Source organism: Pipistrellus kuhlii, unplaced genomic scaffold (genome assembly GCF_014108245.1).
Source record: "Pipistrellus kuhlii isolate mPipKuh1 unplaced genomic scaffold, mPipKuh1.p scaffold_m20_p_8, whole genome shotgun sequence".
NCBI classification, from domain to species: Eukaryota; Metazoa; Chordata; class Mammalia; order Chiroptera; family Vespertilionidae; genus Pipistrellus; species Pipistrellus kuhlii.
Window position 1 is genome coordinate 25,400,230 of NW_023425584.1, and position 20,950 is coordinate 25,421,179.

Genomic DNA, 20,950 nt, shown 5'->3' on the forward strand with positions numbered 1-20,950 from the left:
GCAAGACACCATAAACCTGGCTGCACAGAACCAGGAGCTCGGGCAGGTTGCAGACTAGGCTGGGGCAGTCATGCTGGATCCTTGCCTTGGGGAGAAATATGGTGATCAGGAGTCCTTCAGGAGCCGTTTCCTCTCTCCTTTTCTTTCTTTTTAAATTATTTACTGATTAATTAGAGAGAGATGAAGCAAGGGGACGGGGGTGGGGTGGGGTGGGGAGAGAAACAGAGATTTGTTGTTCCACTTATTTATGCATTCATGGATGATTCTTGTATGTGTCCTGACTGGGGATTGAACCTGCAATCTTTGCATATCAGGGCAACTCTCTAATCAATGGAGCTACCCAGCCAGTACCCTCTCTCCTTATTCTTTATTGTTAATCCTCACCCAACAATATTTTTCCATTGATTTTTAGAGAATGGAAGGGAGATTGAGGAAACATCCATGTGAGAGACACCAATGGATATTGGTTGCCCCCTGCGTGTGACCTGACCAAGGCCAGGGATCAAGCCTGCAACCCTGACTACCCTTGACTGAAATCGAACCTGGAACCCTTTAGTCCGAAGGGTGATGCTCTATCCAAGAAGCCAAACCTGCTAGGACCCTCCTTATTCGTAAGGGTCTTAAAGAAGGAAGAGAAAGTTGGAACACAATAACCAAGCTAACCTTCATTATAATTAATACCATCACAAACCAGGTTTCATTGTACCAGTCCCTGCTTAAACACCTAATACCCAGTATTTCATTTAGCCTTTTTTTTTTTTAATATATTTTTATTGATATTTCACAGAGAGGAGGAAGGGAGAGAGATAGAGAGCTAGAAATGTCGATGAGAGAGAAACATCGACCAGCTGCCTCCTGCACATCCCCTACTGGGGATGTGCCCGCAACCAATGTACATGCCCTTGACCGGAATCGAACCTGGGACCCCCCAGTCTGCAGACTGACGCTCTACCACTGAGCCAAACCAGCTTCGGCTCATTTAGCCTTTTTTAATGCCCAAAATAATTATGTTACCATTGACCCCATTTCTGAACTAAGGCAACTAAAGCTAGGAGAGGTTAAATATATGCCCAAGGATAGTCAGCTGGTGAGTGACAGTGTTCAAATTCAGGTCTAGTTTGCTATAGCTGTACACAGCAGATAGTAGTGTTCACAAACTGCAGTGCACCAGTCCTAGGAAGCTGCAAAAAAAAAAAAAAAAAAAAAAAAAAGCTGGTGTGGCTCAATGGTTGAGCACCAACCTATGAACCAGGAGATCACAGTTCGATTCCCAGTCAGGGCATATGCCTGAGTTGTAGGTTCGAGCTCCAGTGTGGGGCATGCAGATGATCAATCAATGATTCTCATCATTGATGTTTATATCTTTCTCCCTCTCCCTTCCTCTCTGAAATCAATTAAAAAAAATTTTTTTTAAAGGAGAAAAAAAAAAAGATTCTCTAACCCCACTCACTAGGATTCTGTTTCAATACGTCTGGGACTTTTTAAAACAGGTTTACCAGGTATTCTTCCATGGGAGCAGGGCCTGACATTCCTCTGGCCGTGAGATCAGATGACAGGCAGGAGTATCAGTGAGGAGACAGAGGAACCAGAATCCTAACCACTTCGAGTCCTGAAGAGCTCTCTGGCCTAGTCTGGTTTGTCCCGTTGGGCACAGTGTCTTCTATTCCCAAGATGCTGCCAAATTCCCCAGCACCCGTTTCATACTTCAGGGGTTTCCAAAGTTCTGTGACGGAGAACAGTCTTGGCTCCATGGAACCCTCAGAGGAAATTATGCTTCTGGCAACGATGAAGGAGAAAACAGCCTTTTCTCTTAGTCTTTGGTACCCCAGGATGAAGATACGAAGGGCACCAGGGGAATGAAATTGTTTGAGAGGAGCTAAGCAAGACAGAAGACACAAGACAATCACAACTGATTATAGAAATCGCCTACACTCCGGAACGCTTTATTAAGACCTTTTTATTGCTTATGCAGTCTGACATTGGTTGAGCTGTACCAGTTTCCCTGTGCTGGTCCCAGGTCGCTCCGGGCAGAGCTTCTGTGGCTGTTGGGAGGTGGGACACTGCTAGGCAGGGGCAGGACCTGGAATGGTAACTCCTAGGAGCTGTAGAGGGGGCTTGGGCTTCAAGAGGCTCTCTGGGTGAGTAGAGAGACAGGAGTGTAAGCCAGAGCCCAGGGGAAACATTTCCTGAGATGAGCCAAGCCCCAGCCCCTCGGAGTTTCCAGAACAAAGGCTGGGTGTGGGGAGCAGCACTGTGGAGGGGAGCAGGGATGCACTGCCTCCAGGCAATCCTGGAGCTACGGGAGCTCAGCAGAATGGCCAAGGTGATGGGTGTGGAATCTGGCAACTGGGCTTTCCTGTAGGACGGAGGCGGGGAAGGGGACAACTGAATTCATGCTGGACAGGACAGGGAACCTGTTCCGTCAGAGATGGGGTCATTTCTCAGGTCCAGGTAGTGATGCTCCCTTAATTCCCTAGTCTGGAAAAACTTGGGGGCGGGAGGGAGGGTGATGTTTAAGAGCTTCCAGTTTCTGTAACCAAACCCACTCCATAAGTCTCTCAGGGGTATACCTTCACCCACCCATCTGGTGGCTGTCACTTCCCCAGGATTTCTCACAAGGCACTTGGTACAGGGCTGCTGAGGGAAAGGGAGCTAGGAGGTGGCTCTGATGGTAACGCCCAATCTCCAGGTCAGGAGTCCAGCTGGAAGTGGTCAGGGGCTAGCGGCTACCATAGTACAGGTGCACAGCCAGGCCAATGAGCAGGGTGGCCAGGAAGAAGGCAGCTGGGAGCTGCAGCCGCAGCAGAGCCGCTGAGAGCACAGCGTTGACCACCAGTGAGCAGGACACCACAAAGAGGCGAGTGATGCTGCTGCCGTGCTTCATGACAGCCGACATGAGCAGTCCATTCAGCGCCTGGCTGAGCACCACGAGCGCGGCCCAGCCCGAGAAGCCCTCCAGGAGGCCTGGGCCGGGGCCGCCACCTGCATGCAGCCCCAGGTTCAGGAGCACACCGAACGTGTAAAGGAAGAGGTTCTGAAGCGCCAGGGGCAGCCGCTGTCGCTTCATGAGCAGCTCCGTGTACACGGAGGACAAGCCCGAGATGAGGCAGTACACAATGAGCAGCAGCAGTCCAAGCGGAGTGATGTGCAGGGGCATGGGGCCAGCCTTAGCTGCTGGAGGGGACCCAGGCAGGGTGTTCCCAGGGTCCTGGAGGCCACCAGCTGCGTAGCAGGCCCCCGCTGCCATCAGCAGCAGCAGTGCTAAGCCCTGGCGTGCAGAGAGGCGGCGCCGGAGGCAGAGGCAGTAGAACAGGGCCGTGCTTCCAATCTTGAGATTGCTCAGGACCTGGTAGGTGCTGGGGTCCATGTATCGTTGAAGATAGATCACCAGGTTGTTGTTAGCGCCATAGAGCAAGGCTGGTAGTGCAAAGGGGGCAGCCTGGCGCCAGGGCGGGCCCCCCCGGGGCCATGCTTGCCAGCCTACGAGGAGGGAGAAGGCGCACAACAGTAACTTGGTCAGCTCAGTCAGCAGCACAGCTGAGGAGGGCCGGAAGGGCACTCGGCCATCCACATGGCACAGTGCCAACAATGGTGCATGGGCACCATACATGGCAGTGGACAGGAGTAGCATCAAGGTCCAGCGGGCCTTGCTGGGACGGCCCAGGCCTGGCACTCCCCCGTCCTCTACACTCATGCCCACACCAGACCCTGGGTGGCCTGTGTAACTAACAAGGGGCAGTGAGGACTGTGACACAAGATATGGAGTTGGCTCCCAGAGGGCAGGAGCCGTGGCACATCGTCAGCTGCAAACTCCACACTCAGGGTGGGAAAGGGTCTGGTGGCCTCAGAAGCCACAGTCTTGGGATCAGTCCCATGGGGTTAGGGAGGGAAGGAGGTATCGAGGGTGCTGGCTGATGAGCCAATATCCACCCTCTGCAGGAAGGGAAGCAAGGATGAAGGCGACAGGAAACTTGGAGACAGCAATTGGGTGACAGCCAGGGAAGCCAGATATGGCATCTGTGGTCGAGAGGCCTCCACCTGCAGGCCCCAGCTTCTCATCCTGCCTCCCCCACAGGATCCAGAGCTAGTCGGGCCCTTTTCGCAGCGACCGCAGGTAGTCCCTTATCGTCTTCTCCACATTGGGCACAGCATATGCCTGAGCTGCATAAATGCCAGTGCAGGTGCCCACAGCGAAGCCCAATACCGCCGATGCCCTCAGTTTGGCCACCACGTAGCCAGCCAGGAAGCCTTTGAGGAATGGGGAGGACATGAGCGAGCCATCCTGCGGAAGAAGATTCAGGAGGAAACTCAGTAGGTTCTTCCCTTCTCTCACCAGGAGCTACTCGATCTGGGCTGAGAGCATCCCATCACCTGCTCCTTCTCCCTCTGGAAAGTTGTAGTATTCTCTCCCAAGATTTCCTCAAGGTTCTGGAGGCAGAAAAATAACCTAGGAGTTCTGATCACATAATCTCAGAACCCTGGGGCCAGGAGGCTCCAAACACAGAAGCTCGCTGCCACCAGGCTGCTGAAGAATCTGACCCCGCTTGCTTCTCATTTCCTCGAGTGCTCTCCCACTACTGCGGCCAAACGGAACTGCTTTCACCTCCACGTTCATCACACCACTTCCCACCACAAGAACTCTGAATATGTCTTTCCATCTTCCTGGAATGTTCCCCTCCTCCCCTTCACCTAGTTATCTCCTATTTAAGATCCCAGATCAAGTGCCTTTTTCTCAGGGAAACGTTCCTTGAAGTCACAGAGAACAGGCCCTCAATAACCATTTGCTGAATAAATCTCTACCACCCATGCAAAAGCACACTGGACAATAAAGCCTAAGGGGGGTTGGGGGGTGTCAGATGCAGTGTTACCTGGCCCACACCACTTCTTACTTCGTCTTCCACACGCTGCTGAAGGCGCTCTAGCTGGTTCTTGAGAAAGGCCAGGTCCTTAAGCTTAGGCAGAGAGTCCTATGGACAGGGAGAGAGTGGCTCCAGCAGACTGACCTAGCCCCATCCCCTGCTCAAGTCTATCAGAGGCTGGGGAGGAGGTGGGATGGGTTGAGCCTGTGAAACCTCTTCACATTAACACCTTCCTGGGATGACATTGGTAAAGGAAAAAAGGGCCTTGAAAATGACAGAATTCACACTGGGGCCAGGAAGGGAGTGACAGATGGGATGTGCATCAGTACCTTACAGAACTTCATATAGTAAGCAGTGTGCAGGGAAGGCGGGAAGGACAGCTAGGGGACCTTCAATTAGATCCATCAGGAAAATGCTAGTGACTCGACTATAAGCTATGTGGAAGTAGAGACCAGTCTGTCTTGTCTACTGAATCCCAAGTCCTAATGCAGGGACTAGAAGTATTTAGTAAATGTGTGAGTGGTGCTGAGCTTTCACATCAAAGGTAAATAACGGCCCAAGGCAGCTTCCTTGGACAATTTGGAGGTAAACCTGGTTTCTGTCCGGACTTCTCCCCCTTCTCCAGCCAAGGCCACCCCAAACGGAATGTGTGCCTATGCATGCTCGCGGGAGGGTGGGAGGGGCGGGAAAGGGCTGTCAGTAGGAGTATGGGTCAAGGAACCGAGTGATTTTGACTGCATAAAGTATGGGCTTCAGTGTGTGTGCCAGTAAGTGTTTGAATGAGTGTGTCAGTGTGAATTTGGAACAAGGTGTCTCTGGGAGGGGAAATTCCCAGGGCTAGGGAACGAAACAGTGAGGAGTGTGTGAGAGTGGAAGGGTTTGATGTGAGAAACCAGGTACTGAGCGGGACCCCAGGGGGAAACCTGGGGGTTCCTCAGCTGTCTGCCTCCTTAGTGCCCCGCCAATCTACTCCACACTGTTGAGGCCGTCGGCGTGAGCAAAAGCCCACCCCCAGAGAAAGCCAGGGGCATCCCCACCAGGCGTTGTCTTTCCCCAGGACTGAAACCGTGTGAATACCGCCCCGACTGTAGAGCACCCCCACGGTCACTCACCTTGTCATCCGCCATCTTCCCTCGTGGAGCTTGTTGCGCAGGCGCAGCCCCGCCCCCTCAAACCAAGTGCCCATCATTACTGAGGGCGGAGGCACTTCCGGGACATTTTTTTTTTTTGAAAGGTTGGAGGCGCTTTCTTAAAATTTCTTTAAAAAAAAATCTATACAGAAATATATTTATTTATTTCAGAGACGAAGAGAGAGATAGAGACATCAATGATGAGAATTACTGATCGGCTGCCTCCTACGGTCCCCACACTTAGGGATCCAGTCTGCAACCCCCGCATGTGCTCTGACAGGAATCCGAGGGTAACCTCCTGGTTCGCAGGTCCACGCGCAACCCTGAGCCACGCCAGCGCGGCTAGAGACGCTGCCTCGGCGGCCGAGCTCAGGTGGCCTTGTGACCACCGATACTCCCACGTGACTCCTCCTCTCGGGTCTCAGCTGCGCGTGCGCGCGCGCACACGACCTGGGCTTGCTGCTCTCACCGGTGCGCTGAGGGCCCGGCGCACTTTCGCCTGGTGGGTCACCCGCCGCCCGATGAGCTCATAGTTGCGTGCGGCGCGGCTGGTGCGCTGCCCCGGCGCCCCGCCCCTGTCCCCACGCCGAAGCGCGCATCCACTCGGGGATCCTGACGCCGGTGACGTGCGCCCCCTCTCGGCGAGCGGCGCGGCTCCTCCGGCCATATTTCAGCGCCGGGACGGCCCCCGCCCCGCCCCGGGTTCGTGTGGCGTCCGCGGGCCCGGCTGACTCCGGCGCAGAGCGGCTGGGCTTGTCGGCGCAGCAGCTCCAGAGGTCGAGCTGGGCTGAGAGTGCGGGCCGGCCGAGGCCGGCGGGGACGCGGCCGGGGCTATGCTGGGCAAGGACTACATGCTGGCCATAATTCTGGTCAACTGCGACGGTGTGCACGGAGGGGTCCGAGGGGAGGGAGGACCGGGAACTGAGAGGGGAAGGGGAAGGTGAAGGGCTACCCCAAGGCTCAAACACAGGGAGGAGGGGACGTCCTGGGGTGAGAACTAGGGCACAGATGAACCCCGATCTTTGCACTGTCATAATATCCAAGATCGGGAGCCTCATCCGTCTGCCTGGACCTCCAGCATAAGGGTTGACAAGGTGTTATTCTGAACCCCCAGATATGCCCTCCTCCAATCCTGTGCCCCCCCTCCTCATTCCGTGTTCCTGTAGATGACTTGTGGGGGGACCAGAGTCTGGAGGGAGAGCCCGGCCTGCCCCCTGGCTGGAGAAAGATCCACGATGCTGCAGGTACTTACTATTGGCACGTACCAAGCGGCAGCACCCAGTGGCAGCGCCCAACCTGGGAGCCGGGCGATGCAGAGGACCCAGGCACGGTAGGTGGAGGGTGAGGAGGGGGCCTGAGCCCATGTGTGGACCTGGCCTGCTGCTACACTGACTTAGCCTCCTCTCTGCAGAGCTCGGAAGGGATTTGGGGACTTCGGCCGCCCAAGGGGAGATCCTTCTCCAGCCTGGAGAGCTCACTGGACCGGAGGTAACAGGGATAGGCCGGGCCGGGCTGGGCCAAATGAAGGGCTTGGGGTTCCATGGCCCTCAGAGATGCAGCTGGTTCTACAGTCTGCTTTCCAGCCCAGGTTCTGGACTCTGACTCATGTTTTGATTCAGTATTCTGAGTTTTGGTCTAGTTCCAAGCTCCGTCTTTTGCCATGTTCTTTTCCGCATTCTGCATCCTGACTTACCGTGCTCTAGACCTTGGGCACTGTCCGGGGACCTGTCCATGGAGATTCCTGTCCTGGTCTGGGGTCTCTTGTCCCCGTTTGGAGCTCTAGTTCACATTTTGAACCCTGCTCGTTGTTTACAGCTTTTATTCTATATCCTGTGCCCTGATTTTCCCCTCAGATTCTAAGTCATGCTCTTTAGGTTACATTTGTTTAATATGTCCTGGGCCTTCCCTGCTCTGGTTTTACATTTGGGACTTTATATCCTGGGTCTCATCCCACATCTTTTGTCTATCAAGTAGTCTGTGCCTCACGGGTCCCTTCGGTAGGTCCCTTACCAGCTCTGTTCTGTTCCAGTAACTCTCTGTCCTGGTATGGTGAGGAATCCTACGTCCAGAGCATGGAACCAGGGGCCAAGGTAGTGACTTGGGTCTGAGGGCCAGCCCATGGCACTGGGGGAGGCCCCCAGGGAAAGGTCAGGGGTGGGGTTGGGCTGAGCAGAGATGATCAAAGGGGGGGTATCAGAGGGTTTGTATGTGTGTAGCCTGTGGCATCTTTCACCCTTACTCCGCCACTACTCACTTGGGGCCCTTCTGTCCTCTCTCCTAACCTGTCAGTGCTTTGCAGTCCGCTCTCTGGGCTGGGCAGAGGTGCCCGAAGAGGACCTGGTGCCAGGGAAGAGCAGTATTGCAGTCAGTAACTGCATCCAGCAGCTGGCCCAGACCCGCAGCCGGAGCCAGCCCCCAGCCGGTGCCTGGGGCGAGGTGAGCTAGCCAGCCCTTCAAGGATTCAGCTCGGGGTCCAGTCGAGGTGGTTTGTCTCTGAATTGTCTGTTCCCCATGGCAACCACCTTCATCCGAGCTCTGGGCTGCCCTCTGTCCTTGACAGGGCCAGAACATGCTAATGATCCTGAAGAAGGATGCCATGAGCCTGGTGAATCCCCTGGACCACAGTCTGATCCACTGCCAGCCCCTGGTGCACATCCGTGTGTGGGGTGTGGGCAGCTCCAAGGGCCGGTGAGGACCCCAGCATCCCCTCCAGGGAAAGTTGCTCCTTCCCCCTGCTGCAGGCTGTGCTCCCCACTGATGCTCCCCACTGATGCGATCCCTTGTCCTTAAACCCTTGGACACAGATCCTCTGACATGGATCCAAGCTCTGCCTTCCCTGCCTGTGCAGCCCTGGTTGGGGAGGGTGGGCCCAGCTCAGCAGGGACTGAGAGGCTGAGCTGATTCTCTCCTGTGCTCCCACATGCTTCCGGAACAGTGACAGGTGAGTGACAGCCAGGTGCCTTGAGCCCCAGCCCTGACCTCCCTGTCCATCCTTCCCATATCCCTTGCCTGGCTTTCTAGCCTCTGCAGACTGCCCCTACCCAGTCTCTACCCCAGCCCCATCTCTGACCTGCCAGGGACTTCGCTTTTGTGGCGGGCGACAAAGACAGCTGTATGCTCAAGTGCCACGTGTTTCGCTGTGATGTCCCTGCCAAGGCCATTGCCAGTGCCCTACACGGGCTCTGTGCTCAGGTGAGCCCCAGGAGTGGGGTAGGGGATGTGGGACGGGGCTGGGTCTGAAGCTGCCAGGGTGGTTGGGGCAGGGGGGTATTGATTCCCTTACCTCCATTCCCTTCTCCCTGTGCCTCAAGCTAGCTGCATCTTGTTTCAGATCTTGTCAGAGCGAGTAGGGGTCAGTGGTGATTCCCCTTGCTGTTCACTAGACACCATCTCCCCTGAAGATCTGCCGAGGCAAGGTATGGGAGGGGGTCCTGTGTTGCAGCAACAGACTATTTTAGTGAGAGATGGGACGGGGGCCTGGTTACTTAGTACTTCCTTGGAGATATGGGACTTCTGGTTCCGGGAACCCAAGCCCTGAATTGGAGGCACATTCATGGTCTGGTCTTCTATTTCTGCTAGCTCCAGCTCTCTCGGAAGGGTGGGGCGAGGGGTGGTTGACAGAGCATGCAGGCCAACATGCCGTGTGTATTTCAGCGGAGCTGCTGGATGCGGTGAGCCAAGCTGCTCAGAAGTACCAGGCACTGTATATGGGGACCCTGCCGGTCACCAAAGCCATGGGTGAGGACTGAGCAGGCTGGAGGGGGAGGTGGGCTGCTCAGGCAAGGGGAAGGTGGGTGAGGTGGGATCCCCCATTGCTCAGCGTGCTTCCATGGCCCTGTGTAGCCCGGATGCACTACCTTTCCCAACTCAGGGTTCTAAGCCCCAGCCCCAGCCCCAGGCATTCTCTTTTCATCTCTCTGAATTCCAAGACAGTGGGAGGGGCCTGGACACCCCCTGCAGCGTCCTCCCTTCCTGTGTCTGGGAGACAGCATAGTGGGCCTGTCCCCGCAGGAATGGACGTGCTGAACGAGGCCATTGGCGTCCTCACCACCCGCGGGGACCGGGACGCCTGGGTGCCCGCCACGCTCAGTGTGTCCGACTCCTTCATGACTGCACATCCCATCCAGGTACCAGAAGCTGAAGCTGGGGGCTGCGGGAGGGTGGGCAGGGGTGCTGGGTGTCGTTGCTTGCTCTTGGAGAGAGCTCAGCGGGCCCGCCCGAGCCGAGCCCTCCAGTGACTGGGCCTGGTGGGCAGGCAGAGGCTGACGCGGAGGAGGAGCTGCTGTGGCAGTGCCCAGTGCGCCTCGTGACCTTTATTGGTGTCGGCCGCGACCCACACACTTTCGGCCTCATTGCTGACCTGGGCCGTCAGAGCTTCCAGTGCGCGGCCTTCTGGTGCCAGCCCCATGCGGGGGGACTCTCCGAAGCTGTGCAGGCTGCTTGCATGGTGAGTTAGGGGTGGGATGGTGGGTGGGGTGGCCCTGCTGCTGCTCTGTACTGGTGATTGGGGCTCAGGATGGGCAGCCTTTCCAGAAATCACAAACCCTTGATACCGGGGTTGACCATAACTCTTAGTATTTTATCTGGCCCTCATGCTCTTTTGAATACATTTTAATGAGTTGCCAGGACATTTCACACAATAATTGCTATTCCTGTTTTTCTTAAACTATCAGTCTAACACTGGGTCTACCTGCATACATTTTAACATTGGGCTGGAATTGTGTAGGAGCTCTGCCCTATCAGTTGGGCATTGTCTTCCATTTTTTTTTTCATTTAGGTTATTTCCTGATATCTGAGGGCATTTAAGTATAGAATGCTCCCACTCTTTAGTTTACTCACTCACTCCATAAATACATGAATGCCTGCAGGGACCGTACCTGACCCTGGTAATTCAGTGGTATAGAGGGCATGCACGGCCTTGGGTTGAAGCAGAGACAGACCAGAAAGAAGTTGTACACTACAGGATAACGGAGGAGAAGGTCCGTTCAGGGGCTCAAGAAGTCTACCTGTAAGAGGTGATAGGAAGTGGAGAGTTGAAGATCTAAGGAAGACGTTAGCTAGGTGAGGAGCAGTAGGACAGAAGGCGTGCCACGTACAGGGAACTCCAGCTGTGAAGGTGAGAGATGTTAGGTAGTGTATCTGAGAGAGTCTAATGTATCTGGGGTGCTCGGTGGGATGGAGTGACAGATGGGGGCAGAAAAAAATGGCAGAAACCGGGACATGGAAGAACTTAGAGGTCAGGGTGATGAGTTCGTTTTGCCCGGAGGCATTCTGAGCCATTGAAAAGTTTTGAGCAGGACAGTGAAATCAGGTTTGCAGATTAGGAAGACCCCATAGTGTAGGTGAAAGATTTGGAAGACACAAGAAGTAAGGAAGACTGTTGAGGACCCTGCTGAATTCAAATGAGAGAAGATTGGGGCATCTACATGGGGAATGGAGTTTGAGTGGAAGACCTCCTTGACTAGGGAATCCACTCTGCTAGGGGCTGGTCTCCTCCAGAGAAAGAGAGAGAGAGAGAGATAGAGATAGAGCGAGAGAAAGAGAGAGAGAGAGAGAGAGCGAGCGAGAGAGAGAGAGAGGGATTGAGATTGAGAGCACAGGTCTGCAGTCAGACAAACTAGATTTGAATCTCAATTCTACCATTTTTTGGCTAGGTGACCTTGGGCAAGTCATGCATTCTCTCGAAATCTCAATTTCTTCATTTGTAAAATGAGGATAACAACACCTGATAAGTAATTGGATTGTTACATTATACCAAGCATTTAGCACAGTGTCCAGCCCCCCTTAAGTGCTCAGTAAGTGTCACGTGTTGTGTTTTTGATCTTGAGCTACCTGGGAGTGCTGTAGATGTGGTGGACTACAAGCCTCATGTCCGACTGAAACCTTCTCCAGTCCCCTGCCCTGCAGAAGCCCTCGGGGAGTCCGAGACAGAAAAGAGCTGGTCCTCACATGCCCGTTCTCCCTAGGTTCAGTACCAGAAGTGTCTTGTGGCTTCTGCATCTCGAGGCAAGGCCTGGAGTGCCCAGGCCCGTGCCCGCCTGCGACTCAAGCGGACCAGCTCTGTGGACTCGCCAGGAGGTCCCCTGCCTCTCCCCCTACTCAAAGGAGGGGTTGGAGGTGCAGGGGCTGCCCCTCGAAAGCGGGGCATCTTCTCTTTTCTCGATGCCTTTCGACTGAAACCCTCTCTGCTCCACATGTCCTAAGTTGATCTGGGAGGGCCGGGGTCATGAGGCTCTGGGTCCATGCTCAACTCTGCACCCCTTCTTTCCCCAGGGACATGTAGCCTCTCACCCTCTGGAACCTTCTCTGCCTGTCCCTCCAACCTTGTGCACCCTGTATTTATTGCCCAATTTATTGATTGTTTCTATGGATAACTGCACCACATCCCAGGACCCCGGCTCTCCTTTCCCCGGGTCCCTGTGTTCCTTGCCAACTTTGGACAGTTGGCTCTACCTCAGCAACACTTTATAGCAAAGTAAGTACGAATAAAAACCCCTCAGTGACCTCACTGGGTGTGAGTATATTGGACCTGGGACAGGGTTGGGGGTTAACCTGTGTGAAGTGGGTGTCTGTGTCTGTGCGTGGTGTTTGTGGCTGCCTACAGTCACACGAGGGCATGGGTGTGATGGAAACCTGACTTCATTCAATAAATATATTTGCTAATGTCTTCTCTGTCCCAGGCACTAAACTAAGCATTGGGGATAATGTAGGGTTTCCACTTTCTGAGACTAACAAGGAGGAAGAAGAACAAAATAGAAAATAGTGTATAGAACAACTAGGAAATCTCAGAGGGTTGTGGAAGCTCAGACAAGACAAGCTGGCCTGAAGCTGGATATACTAGGCTTCCTGACGAGTTGATACTTGAGTACTGAAGGAATTTTGTAGTAGTAATCAAGCCTAGAGTATACATGTAGAGCGGTGGTTCTCAACTTTCCTAATGCCAAGACCCTTTAATATAGTTCCTCATGTTGTGGTGACCCCCAACCATAAAATTATTTCTGTTGCTACTTCATAACTGTAATTTTGCTACTGTTATGAATCGTAATGTAAATATGTGATATGCAGGGTGTCTTAGGCAGCCCCTGTGAAAGGGTTGTTCAACTCCCAAAGGGGTTGCGATCCACAGGTTGAGAACCGCTGATGTAGAGGCAGTGGTCAGAGGTGAGGTCCTAGAGCAGGTATGTCAAACTCAAAGGCTACCACGGGCCAAACAAGGTTTAAGTTTACATGGGCTGCAAAAAAAAACAAAAGCTTCAATTTTCATAGAAACGTAGATTCATTTCGATAGAGACATGCTGAATGCAAAGGGCTGAAATAAATAATTATTAACATAAACATTTTTTATAAATATGTTTTTATTTTTTCAGAGAGGAATACCAATAGAAACATCAATGATGAGAGAGAATCATTGATTGGCTGCCTCCTGCACGTCCAACAAAGGGATAAAGCCCACAATCCGGGCATGTGACCAGAATTGAACCTGGGACCCTTCAGTCCGCAGGCCAACACTCTACCCACTGAACCAAATGGCCAGGGCCATTAAAAAATATTTTTTTATTGAATATTAACTTACCACCGAATAACTGCACAAATTAATAAGTGTAGCGCAAATATTTTTCTTGTTCTCTGAAAGTTAAGTATTTCCTGTTGCGTACACCAAACAAGTCAGTACAAGTCTAATGAGGTGGCAATTGGCTGCTAAAATATTGGCTGCTAGTATTAGTGGAGAGAAATGGTGCACCTGTGCGTAAGGCACATAAGGGAAATGAATGCAACACGATTATAGTAATCTGTCAATAGTGAACGTGGTAGTTTGTTTAATAAACTAGAGGCCCGGTGCCTGTGCACCGGTGGGGTCCCTTGGCCTGGGAATCGGGCTGAAACCAGCTCTCTGACATCCTCCAAGGGGAGTCCCAGATTGTGAGAGGGCAGTTCTCCGGTGAGGCACTCCTGAATGGGGCTCCCTCCTCTCGGGTTCTGGGAGCGTCACCTGAGAACGGAGCTGCCAAGTCACTGCAGCCGGGCAGCTCCTGGCTGTGTCTGCTCCCCTAGTGGTCAGTGAGTGTCATGGCTACCAGTCGGAGGGTCGCTTAGGCTTTTGTATATGTCGATTATATATAACAGGATATTGTAAAAAGTTATGAAATTTCAATTAAAACATTTCTTACATACCATTATATTGGCTGAACCACGAAAATATTCGTTGTGGGCCGCCTCGAGTTTGACATGCTTGTTCTAGATTAGAGTCTACCTGGCTGGGCCACAGCGGAGCCTGCGTGGGGCGGGGGCTTCTGGCAGTTTAAACTCGCTCCTGAGATCACCTGTGAGCCCAGAGACTGAGGGTAGGAGGGCTCTACAGCGCCGCCTCCTGGAAGACAGCCCCATTTGGTGCCCTGAGATCAGGGCCCGACCCTTAAAGAGCGGGTACCGGGTCCCCGCCGGCTCGCGGGGTCCCGAACCGCAGTCCTACAGGGAGGGCTCTGGCAGCCAGCCGGAAGGGGCGTGGCCCGGGCCTGCGGCCGCCCCGGAAGTGACGCACCGCCACGCTGGCGGTGCGGAAGTGGAGATGGCGGAGCTTTACGTTAAGCCGGGTGAGTGGGGCGGCGGGCTGGGGGCGCTGGGTCCCCCTTTCGGCCCAGGCCGGAGGCGGTGGCGGCGTGGGGTGCAGACCCTCCGGCTCCCCCGGGCTCGCTTCACCCTCGCCCTCCCCCCCGCAGGCAACAAGGAGCGCGGTTGGAACGACCCGCCGCAGTTCTCCTATGGGCTGCAGACCCAGGCCGGCGGGCCCAAGCGCACTCCGCTGACCAAGAGGGTCGCCGCTCCCCAGGACGGAGCCCCCAGAGGTGCGTGGGGGCCCAGGGCGCAGAGACCGGCCGAGAATGGGCGGTGCCAGGGATAAGCTTGTCCCGCGGTGAGAGGTTGGAGCCCCAGAGAGGGCCTCGGGGCAGGCCCTTTACTGAGCCCCTTCTCTACTGCCAGGTCAATAAATGGTACGTTGGTTTCAAATACTCTCTTTATGCTTTCATCCAAGGTGCCCTCATCAGACCTATGGTTTAAATGTAGTTTTTACTCTCACATTACTTTCAAATTTTATTTCCAACCCTTATCTCTTCCCAGAACTCCATAGTGATAGATCCATTTGCTCTACATCTTCACCTGGCTATATAATAAACATTTCAGACTTGACTTGTTATTCATTATCATCTACGAGCACCCACTATGAGCCAGGCATTGTTTGAGGGCGAATTAGACAGCAATGAAGACAGGACGGTTTCCGCTCCCATGGAGTCCACACTATGGCTTTGGAGATACACAAATGAATAGTGGCAAGGGCTCTGCAGAGAAATACAAGTGATGTGAGAGTGACCAGGTAACTAAGGTGTCTGACACTTAAGCTGAAATCTGCATGATGATTAAGAGCTATCTACCCAAAGATCAGGTGCCAGAGCATTCCGGGCATTGGAAACAGCTAGTGCAAAGGCCTGGAGAACACACCTGGCAAATTCAGAGACTGGCTAGAGCACCGTGGGCTAGGGATAGAGATAAGCAGGTCGGGGCCAGATCATAGTTGGTTTTGTAAGCCAGGATAAGGAGTTTGTATTTTAATCTATGTAAAATTGGGAGCTATTGAAAACTAAAATAGAAGAGGGCTGCCTTTTCCCCTGAGCAGTTCCCGTGCCAATAGAGGGGGTGTGCCCCTGAGGAGGAGGCTCAGATTCAGCTTTCAGCACCCCTCTATTTCCAGTACTGAACTTGTCAACTTGCCAGTTTAAACTCTCGGCGAGGAACGATGGAAATTAGGATTTCTTAACCTTGGCACTATTGACATTTTGGGCCGTCTAATTCTTTGTGGTAAAGAAGTACACTGTAGGATGTTTGCAGCGTCCCTGGCCTCTGCCCACTAAATGCCAGCAGTACCCATCTAGTTGGGACAACTATTGGTATCTTTACCCTGCAGGCATAATTTTCCCAGACTGAGAAGCACCGACTAATTTACATTTTAAAAATATCACTGTATATGTTGTGCGGAAAATTTTAGGGAAGAATTGGAAAATTTAGAGACTATTATGGTAACATAGGCAAGATTTAATGACGGATAAGGATGGGAGTACTAGAGGTGCTAGGAACTGGATGGATATGGGATGTGGTGGAGTCAGTAGGTGAGGGTAAGAAGAATCGATGTAACTGAATTTTTGCTTGAGGAGTTGGCTGATATTGTTCACTGACTAGAGAACAGTGGTGGGGGGTGGGGGGTGGGGGGCAGGGGAGCAAGCTTTCTGTCTTGGCCATGTTAAGTTTGGGCTGCCGTTTTGGGGGAGAGGTATAGTCCAGAATTACAAAAATGAGTCACCATCTCGTATGGATCGGATTTGCTGTCAGATTTGACTAAGTTACCTGGGGAAAGTGTGTGGACAGAGGCCTAAAGAGGCTCTAAGACAGAGGTCCTAAGGCTCTGTAGCATTTCAAGAATGAGTAGAGAAGGAATTAACAAAGGAGATTGAGAAATAGCCTAAGAAGTAGGAAGAAAAGTAAAATTTATTCTGGGAGAGAGTAAAATCTTTTTGGCGTGATTTTAATTGTTTTAGACGGGAAGGGAAAGGAATATACACAGAGAAAGATCAATTCGTTGTCTCCTGCACACCCCCTACAGGGATCAAGCCCACAACCTGGGCACGTGCCCTCTTGGTTCATTGCTGGATGCTCAACCACTGAGCCAGGCCAGAGAGTCAAATCTTGAGTCAAATGTGATGAATGCTGCTAAGAGATCAAGTAAAAAGGAATCACTAGTATTGATGTACATGGTGAGGATTGATGACACTAAGAGCAGTATGTGGAGTGATGAGAGCAGAAACCCTGCTAGGATGGGATGGGATGGAGAGAGAGTATGAAAAGAGCAAGAGAAGTAACTATAGCCCACTCATTCAAGAAATTCTGCGTGAAGCAGAGAGGAGAAAGCGGGTGGGTAGACTTCGAGGTAAGGGGGGGTATTTAAGGTAGTATACATTGGTGTGTTTGTATGCAGATAGGATGGTTCAGTTGAGGAGAACTAATGGTGCAGGAGAAAGGGGATAATTGCAGAAGGCAAGAGGCTGGGTGCAGAGTTCAGCTAGAGAGATGGCCTCTGATAGGAGCAGGGACCTTTCATCTGTTGAAAGAGGAAGAAAGTGGCCACTCATGTGGGTGGGTTAGTAGAACTGGGGAGTGAGAATATAAGAGCTCCTGTTGAATGACTTTACTTTCTCAGTCAAATATGAGGCAGGATCAGAAGTAGAGACAGCAGGGAAGGGTAAAGAAGGGGGCAGGGTAAAAAGTTTAGAGGTAAGATGTGAAAATACTTGTTTCAAAGAGTGGAAAAATGAGCAGAATAGGATTTTCAAACAGCATTGGATACCTTTTGGAATCTAGCCATGGATTTATTTTTAAATTAAATTTTTTTTTTTTTTTTTTTGTTTCAGAGAGGAAAAAGAGATAGAAACATCAATGATGAGAATCATTGATTGGCTGTCTCCTGAAACCTCCCCCTCCCCCCACTTGGGATTGAGCTAGCAACCCAGGCATATGCCCTTGACTGGAATTGAACTCGGGACTCCAATCCACAGGCCAATGCAATATCCACTGAGCCAAACCAGCTAGGGCCGTAGTCATGGGATTTAAAGTCTTAACTCCTCAGCATGGTTTTATTTTTCCTCCCAGCAGGTGTAGGCAAGTTGTGTTTACCAGGAAAATGGGACAGTTAAGTGGGGTAAGAGTGTTTATAAGGCAGTGATTTTAATGTATGGTTAAATCTGAGTAGCTGAGCTGGAAGGGTAGGAGTGGTGATCAGATTTTGGAGATGGTTCAGTGTTGGGAACACAGCAGAGGGGAAATGAGAGGCCGAGGTAGGGTGGAAAAACGATCACTGAAGGTGAGGCGGTCAAGAAACTGATGCCAAATTATTCGGTCTCCATCTCAGAGATTTCTTCTGATCCCCCCCCTCCCCCAAATAAATAAATAAATAAAATGGGCTTCCACCTCCTTCATGTGGATGTTGATGCCTAAGGCTAAATTCTTGACCTTTCTCCTCTAGTCTTTCTGTAGTGGTTCCACCATCCCATTACTCAAGTCAGAAACCAGGTCATCTTTGACTCCTCTCCCGCACCCCTAATACACCGCGTCCTGTTGTGACTCCCTCCTAAATAAATCTGACCACTCCATTTCCCTCATCTCTAATTTTTCACACGAGTCCATGCCAGCTTCTCTTTTCAGGACCTCTACTCCATTAACCTCCCAATTGGTGTCCCTGCCTCCATTCTTGACCTATTCTCATCTACTTTTCAGAGCATACAGAATTAATATCTTTACTTTTCCTGCCTCTTAGGCACTGCCCTTACCTCTAGTATGTTTCCTTTAACTTTTTATGGCTTCATCTATCTCATCCATTAGTTCTTAACTTTGTGTTTTTTTTGCTACACACTATCTAGCAGCTGTGTCTATATTCTTTTCTTAAAGTATATTTTTATTGATTTCAGAGAGAAAGGGAGAGGGAGAGCTAGAAACACCAGTGATGAGAGAGGATCATTGATCAGCTTCCTCTTGCACACCCCCTATTGGGGATCAAGCCCGCAACCCGGGCATTTGCTCCTCAAACTTGGGGACCATTCAGTCGCAGGCTGACACTATCCACTGAGACAAACCGGCTAGGGCCTGTATCTATATTCTTAATCATCACTGAAACTAAAATAAATGCTATTATGGTAATATCCCCATTTTATAGAAGAGGAACCCACGCTCAGGTTAAAACTTACTTGCCAAATGTCACATTGTGGGTGGGCTGGGATAAAATTTGGTGCCCTTCTAGGTAGGTCCCTCTATTCCTCTTACTCACTTGATCTATTTTCTTTGTAGCACGCAACACAATTTGGTGATTTTTCTTGTCCCCACTACCGCCCACTTCCTCAAGCTCTGAGATCAGGAACCTAACCTGCCTAGTTTACTACACTCTCTCTGGTGCCTCGCACATTGTCTGGCACATAGTAGGGACTTCATAAATACTTATTTTTTCAATGAATGAGTTGTCTCAGAGTTGAGCTGCTTACAGACTGTTTCAGCAGCTATGCCTGTGTTTGTTTGATCCCGCTTTACCTTTTCAGTCCCCGCCTCAGAGACTTCTCCTGGGCCCTCCCCAGTGGGGCCTCCACCTCCTTCAAGTACACCTTCTAGGCCCCCAGTGGGGAGTTGTCCTGCCTCCACTGTGGATCCCGTAGATTTTCCAGTCACTGATTGTGAGACTCTGCTGGAAGATGTGCTGAAACCTTTGGAACAGGCATTAGATGACTGTCGTGGCCACACAAAGGTAAACCCTGGCACTGTGGTGGGATGATGGGGAGGGTTCCTATTGACAGCCAGATGCAAGGATGGCTCCCAGAGGTGGACCCTGTGATCCTAAGGGCAGTGCCTATTTACCCTTTCAAGTTATGGACTCCTTTGGAATCCTTCCCAGAAAAGTAAACAGTGTTTCAGGAGGGTTCAAGGCACTTCGGAAGACCAGTCAGAAGAGGCTTGTAGGAATGAAAATTGAATTTAATTCCCATTAGTGATAAACAGCCTGATTATGATACCTCTAGGCCATTCAGAGCAGACCCTGCTGATTTTGCGCTCGGAGGGAGGGAAACCCTCTTTTGCCATCTATAGTGTTTCTTAAGTAATCTGGAGACAAGGGATTTGAGGAGTCTTAAAGTAGCATAGTAATTTTCACCCATTTGGTTCTTAGTTTCCTTATTTGTAAAGTGAGTTTTTGAGGTCTGAGAACAGCTTACATGCATTTTTCTTGGAAATATCCATAAGTTTCATCAAATTCTTAGTGGGCCGCAAATCTTTGGGTGAAGAACCAGAATGCTAAGATTGAGTGTAAAGAAGTCCCTGGGCCAGAGAAAGCAGGTGGTGCTAGGTTTCTGTGCCGTGTTGTGGCAGCACTGACTTGCAGTGCTCTCTGTCTCTCAGAAGCAGGTGTGTGATGACATCAGCCGACGCCTGGCTCTGCTGCGAGAACAGTGGGCTGGAGGGAAGCTGTCCTCGCCTGTGAAGAAGAGGATGGCGCTGCTGGTGCGAGGTATCGGTGCCTTGTCCTGCTGTGGCTGGCTGAGCTGGAATAGAGTGAGGTTTTGAGGGGAGGAGTGGGAGCTGTCTTTGCCCCAGACTGCTTGCTCAGCTTTCTCTCTCTCCCCCCTCAGAGCTTTTAAGCCACCAGTGGGACGCAGCAGATGACATCCACCGCTCACTCATGGTTGACCATGTGACCGAAGTCAGTCAGTGGATGGTGGGAGTTAAAAGATTAATTGCAGAAAAGAGGAGTCTGTCTTCAGAGGAGGCGGCTAATGAAGAGAAAACTGCAGCCACAGCCGAGAAACAGACCGTACCAGAACAGGATCCATAATCCTATGGGTTCTCCAGACTCAACTCACGCCATCTCCTGTGCCTTGGCAGGGGAGGCCTTGTCCCACGTGGCTTCCTCTTGGCACTTGGGAGACTCTCTGCCCTGTTGGGTTCCTCGGCCTGACCCAGCTCTGGGGGAAGAGGTCCCAGCTAGGCCACAGGGTGGTCGGTGGTCACTTGTTATCCCTAACGTATGTTTCAATAAAAACATCTCAATGTGGGCCCTGGTTAGGAGATAAACCCTTCTTATGCCAAAGTGGTCACTTCTGGTGTCCTTGACTGCCCTCTCTCTCTGCACCCTACAAAGTTCTGTTCTTCCTCCATTCATCATGAATGCCTTACTAGGCACGACCAGATTACTGTCCTCCACTTTTTCCCAAATCAGAGCTAAACGCATATCCCTTGCTGGGCTGAGTAACCCTATCTTTGTATGATTTCATTTCAGCATGAGAGCAGAGGTTCAAGTAGCATGGGGAGCATTTTCCTTCAAGAAAAGGAGATTGCCTTGTTTGCACTGTATGATCTTGAGATTTACTAAGTGCTGTGGAG

The 20,950-nt window shown here is 51.7% G+C and overlaps 4 protein-coding genes across 6 annotated transcripts; 2 read left to right on the top strand and 2 right to left on the bottom strand.

The window, feature by feature from the left end:
* Positions 1 to 1,910: 1,910 nt before the first annotated feature.
* LOC118710977 (probable UDP-sugar transporter protein SLC35A4) lies at positions 1,911 to 3,694 on the bottom strand. Its single transcript, XM_036423839.2, has one exon. The coding sequence runs from the start codon at positions 3,692 to 3,694 to the stop codon at positions 2,720 to 2,722; it is 975 nt and encodes a 324-aa protein (XP_036279732.1). The 3' UTR covers positions 1,911 to 2,719.
* Positions 3,695 to 4,084: 390 nt separating this feature from the next.
* Positions 4,085 to 6,116, bottom strand: LOC118710980 (SLC35A4 upstream open reading frame protein). The gene is made up of 3 exons (XM_036423841.2): positions 5,972 to 6,116; positions 4,869 to 4,967; positions 4,085 to 4,282 (listed from the first exon to the last, which is right to left on the bottom strand). The coding sequence occupies exons 1-3, from the start codon at positions 5,984 to 5,986 to the stop codon at positions 4,085 to 4,087; spliced, it is 312 nt and encodes a 103-aa protein (XP_036279734.1). The 5' UTR covers positions 5,987 to 6,116.
* A 72-nt stretch (positions 6,117 to 6,188) lies between these two features.
* Positions 6,189 to 12,497, top strand: APBB3 (amyloid beta precursor protein binding family B member 3). Of its 3 annotated transcripts, none has more exons than XM_036423836.2 (13): positions 6,189 to 6,871; positions 7,156 to 7,319; positions 7,401 to 7,477; positions 8,019 to 8,079; positions 8,279 to 8,425; positions 8,550 to 8,677; positions 8,925 to 8,930; positions 9,067 to 9,181; positions 9,321 to 9,405; positions 9,644 to 9,727; positions 10,001 to 10,116; positions 10,245 to 10,436; positions 11,956 to 12,497. In XM_036423836.2, the coding sequence occupies exons 1-13, from the start codon at positions 6,823 to 6,825 to the stop codon at positions 12,190 to 12,192; spliced, it is 1,461 nt and encodes a 486-aa protein (XP_036279729.1). In that variant the 5' UTR covers positions 6,189 to 6,822; the 3' UTR covers positions 12,193 to 12,497. The 3 variants fall into 3 exon arrangements, with proteins under 3 accessions (XP_036279729.1, XP_036279731.1, XP_036279730.1); XM_036423838.2 differs by lacking the exon at positions 11,956 to 12,497 and adding an exon at positions 10,767 to 11,567; XM_036423837.2 differs by lacking the exon at positions 8,925 to 8,930.
* A 1,923-nt stretch (positions 12,498 to 14,420) lies between these two features.
* Positions 14,421 to 20,621, top strand: SRA1 (steroid receptor RNA activator 1). The gene is made up of 5 exons (XM_036423840.2): positions 14,421 to 14,580; positions 14,707 to 14,832; positions 19,120 to 19,322; positions 19,970 to 20,078; positions 20,200 to 20,621. Exons 1-5 carry the CDS (start codon positions 14,556 to 14,558, stop codon positions 20,400 to 20,402), a joined length of 666 nt encoding a protein of 221 aa, XP_036279733.1. The 5' UTR covers positions 14,421 to 14,555; the 3' UTR covers positions 20,403 to 20,621.
* The last annotated feature ends 329 nt before the right edge of the window (positions 20,622 to 20,950 follow it).

What these genes read in the sequence shown, in the direction of transcription:
- LOC118710977 (XM_036423839.2), bottom strand. Translation starts at nt 3,694, where the DNA reads ATGAGTGTAGAGGACGGGGGAGTGCCAGGCCTGGGCCGTCCCAGCAAG.
- LOC118710980 (XM_036423841.2), bottom strand. An exon ending in TAAGAAGTGGTGTGGGCCAG is followed by an intron (nt 4,283 to 4,868) that starts GTAACACTGCAT and finishes CTTCTTCCGCAG; the next exon opens with GATGGCTCGCTCATGTCCTC.
- APBB3 (XM_036423836.2), top strand. Translation starts at nt 6,823, where the DNA reads ATGCTGGGCAAGGACTACATGCTGGCCATAATTCTGGTCAACTGCGAC. An exon ending in GCATGGAACCAGGGGCCAAG is followed by an intron (nt 8,080 to 8,278) that starts GTAGTGACTTGG and finishes CTAACCTGTCAG; the next exon opens with TGCTTTGCAGTCCGCTCTCT. An exon ending in CAGCCGGTGCCTGGGGCGAG is followed by an intron (nt 8,426 to 8,549) that starts GTGAGCTAGCCA and finishes TGTCCTTGACAG; the next exon opens with GGCCAGAACATGCTAATGAT.
- SRA1 (XM_036423840.2), top strand. Translation starts at nt 14,556, where the DNA reads ATGGCGGAGCTTTACGTTAAGCCGG. An exon ending in CCAGGACGGAGCCCCCAGAG is followed by an intron (nt 14,833 to 19,119) that starts GTGCGTGGGGGC and finishes TTACCTTTTCAG; the next exon opens with TCCCCGCCTCAGAGACTTCT. An exon ending in ACTGTCGTGGCCACACAAAG is followed by an intron (nt 19,323 to 19,969) that starts GTAAACCCTGGC and finishes TCTGTCTCTCAG; the next exon opens with AAGCAGGTGTGTGATGACAT.